Below are 2,198 nucleotides of genomic sequence, written 5' to 3' on the forward strand. Positions count from 1 at the left end.
ATGAATTTTCACCCAATCTTGAGTTTTTCAGAAGAAGACAAGATCGGAACCATCCAGCCCCACGACGATGTGCTGTTGATCACTCTCAGAATCGGGGACTACGATGTGAAAAGAGTGATGGTGGATGGTGGCAGTGGGGCCGAGGTTATGTACCTCGACCTCTACAAGGGGCTGAGGTTGAAACCGGAAGATTTGATGCCCTATAACTCTCCTTTGATGAGCTTCGGCGGGAAGCTTGTCATTCCAAAGGGCATGATTAGGCTACCCATCCAGACCGGCCCAGAGATAATGGAGGTGAACTTTATCGTGGCGGACACCTACTCTTCCTATACAACCATCGTCGGTAGGCCTTGGCTCCATACCTTAGGGGTTGTTGCCTCCTCATTGCATCAGAAGGTGAAATTGCCATCAGGGGACCAGGTTCTCGAAATCCATGGTTGCCAATCCACGGCAAGGCAGTGTGTGGTGGCTACCATCTCACATTGGCTCGATGCGAAGTCCTCGGCCTCTGCTGAAAAGAATTTATAACAATTAAGGGACCCGGTGTCACCTCCTGATATAGCTACTGAGGAGGCGAAATGCGAAGATCTAGAGGAGGTGGTCATTGGTGGTGACCCGGAGAAGTTCTTTCGGGTAGGGGCTCAGCTGCCTCTTCAAGAGAAGGAGGAGTTGATTGAGTTTCTCAAAAAAAATATTGACGTGTTTGCATGGGATGCCTACGATGCCCCCGGGATTAATCTAGCCTTCATCTGTCACCATCTCAATGTCAACCCGTCTATCACTCCCAAGAAGCAGCCACCCCGTCGCCCATCAAGAGAGCACGCCGATGCGATTAGGGACGAAGTGATGAAGCTTAAGCGTGCAGGGGCTATTAAAGAGGTTTTTTACCCCGAATGGTTGGCTAACAACGTGGTGGTCAAGAAGAAAAGTGAAAAATGGCGAGTTTGTGTAGACTTCACGGACCTAAATAAAGCATGCCCAAAAGACCCGTTCCTCATGCCTCGGATAGACCAGCTGGTGGATGCAACAACAGGCCATCCTCGGATGAGCTTCTTAGATGTCTTTCAAGACTATCATCAAATACCACTGGCCTTGGAGGATTAGGAGAAGACAGCCTTCGTGACACCTACTGGGAACTACCATTACAAGGTAATGTCGTTTGGTCTGAAGAACGTAGGGTCCACTTATCAAAGGATGATGACAAGAATGTTCGAGCCGTAGTTGGGCAAGAGCATTGAAATCTATGTTGATGATATGGTGGTGAAGAGTAAAGTGGTGTCCAAGCATTTAGGAGACCTCGGCAGCACCTTTGATGTCTTAAGGAAGCATAAGCTATGCCTAAATGCCTCCAAGTGCTCATTTGGCGTGGGATCAGGCAAGTTTTTAGGCTACATGGTTACTCATAGGGGAATTGAGGTTAACCCCAACTAGATCAAGGCTATAAATGATCTAAAACCACCGCAAAACGCCAAGGAGGTCTAAAAGCTTACTGGAATGATCGCGGCCTTGAATCGATTCATTTCCAGGTCAGTGGATAGATGCAAACCGTTCTATCTTTTGATCAACAAGTGGAAAGGATTTGAGTGGTCCGAGGACTGTATTGTGGCCTTCCAGCAACTCAAGGAATACCTATCCCGGCCATCTATCATGTCTAGCCCTGAGGCCGATGAAGTCCTATACGCATATATTGCTGTGGCCCCACATGCTGTGAGCTTGGTGCTAATACGGGATGACAATGGCCTTCTAAAGCCAGTCTATTACGTGAGTAAGTCGCTGCATGAAGCTGAGGTCAGATACTTACCCTTGGAGAAAGCCATATTGGTTGTGGTCCATGCCACGTGAAAGCTTCCCCATTATTTCCAAACCCACACAGTGGTTGTTCTAACCTAACTACCCTTGAAGTCCGTACTTCGGACCGCTGATTACACTGGAAGGATTGCCATATGGAGCACAATTCTGGGAGCTTTTGACATCAAGTACATGCCTCAGACCTCCATAAAGGGCCTGGTCCTAGCTGACTTGGTGGCTGAATTTGCTGAACCACCAGTAGAAATAGTAGCAGAGGAGCGCAACACAGATGGAAAATCGGTTGGAGTAATCTCTATACCCGGACCCCCATGTTGGAAGGTGTACGTTGATGGCACGACAAATCAAAGGGGGTCCGGAGTAGGGCTAGTCCTAGTATCTCCTGAGAAGAT

The 2,198-nt window shown here is 48.4% G+C and overlaps 1 protein-coding gene across 1 annotated transcript; it reads left to right on the forward strand.

The window, feature by feature from the left end:
• On the forward strand, positions 1-1,104 carry LOC126690304 (uncharacterized). Its single transcript, XM_050385419.1, has 2 exons — positions 1-436; positions 563-1,104. The coding sequence occupies exons 1-2, from the start codon at positions 1-3 to the stop codon at positions 1,102-1,104; spliced, it is 978 nt and encodes a 325-aa protein (XP_050241376.1).
• Positions 1,105-2,198: the final 1,094 nt, after the last annotated feature.

Source organism: Quercus robur, chromosome 6 (genome assembly GCF_932294415.1).
Source record: "Quercus robur chromosome 6, dhQueRobu3.1, whole genome shotgun sequence".
Lineage (NCBI taxonomy): Eukaryota > Viridiplantae > Streptophyta > Magnoliopsida > Fagales > Fagaceae > Quercus > Quercus robur.

Coding starts and splice junctions, on each gene's coding strand:
- LOC126690304 (XM_050385419.1), top strand. CDS start 1: ATGAATTTTCACCCAATCTTGAGTTTTTCAGAAGAAGACAAGATCGGA. Junction 437..562: donor CCAGGTTCTCGAAATCCATG/GTTGCCAATCCA, acceptor CTCCTGATATAG/CTACTGAGGAGGCGAAATGC.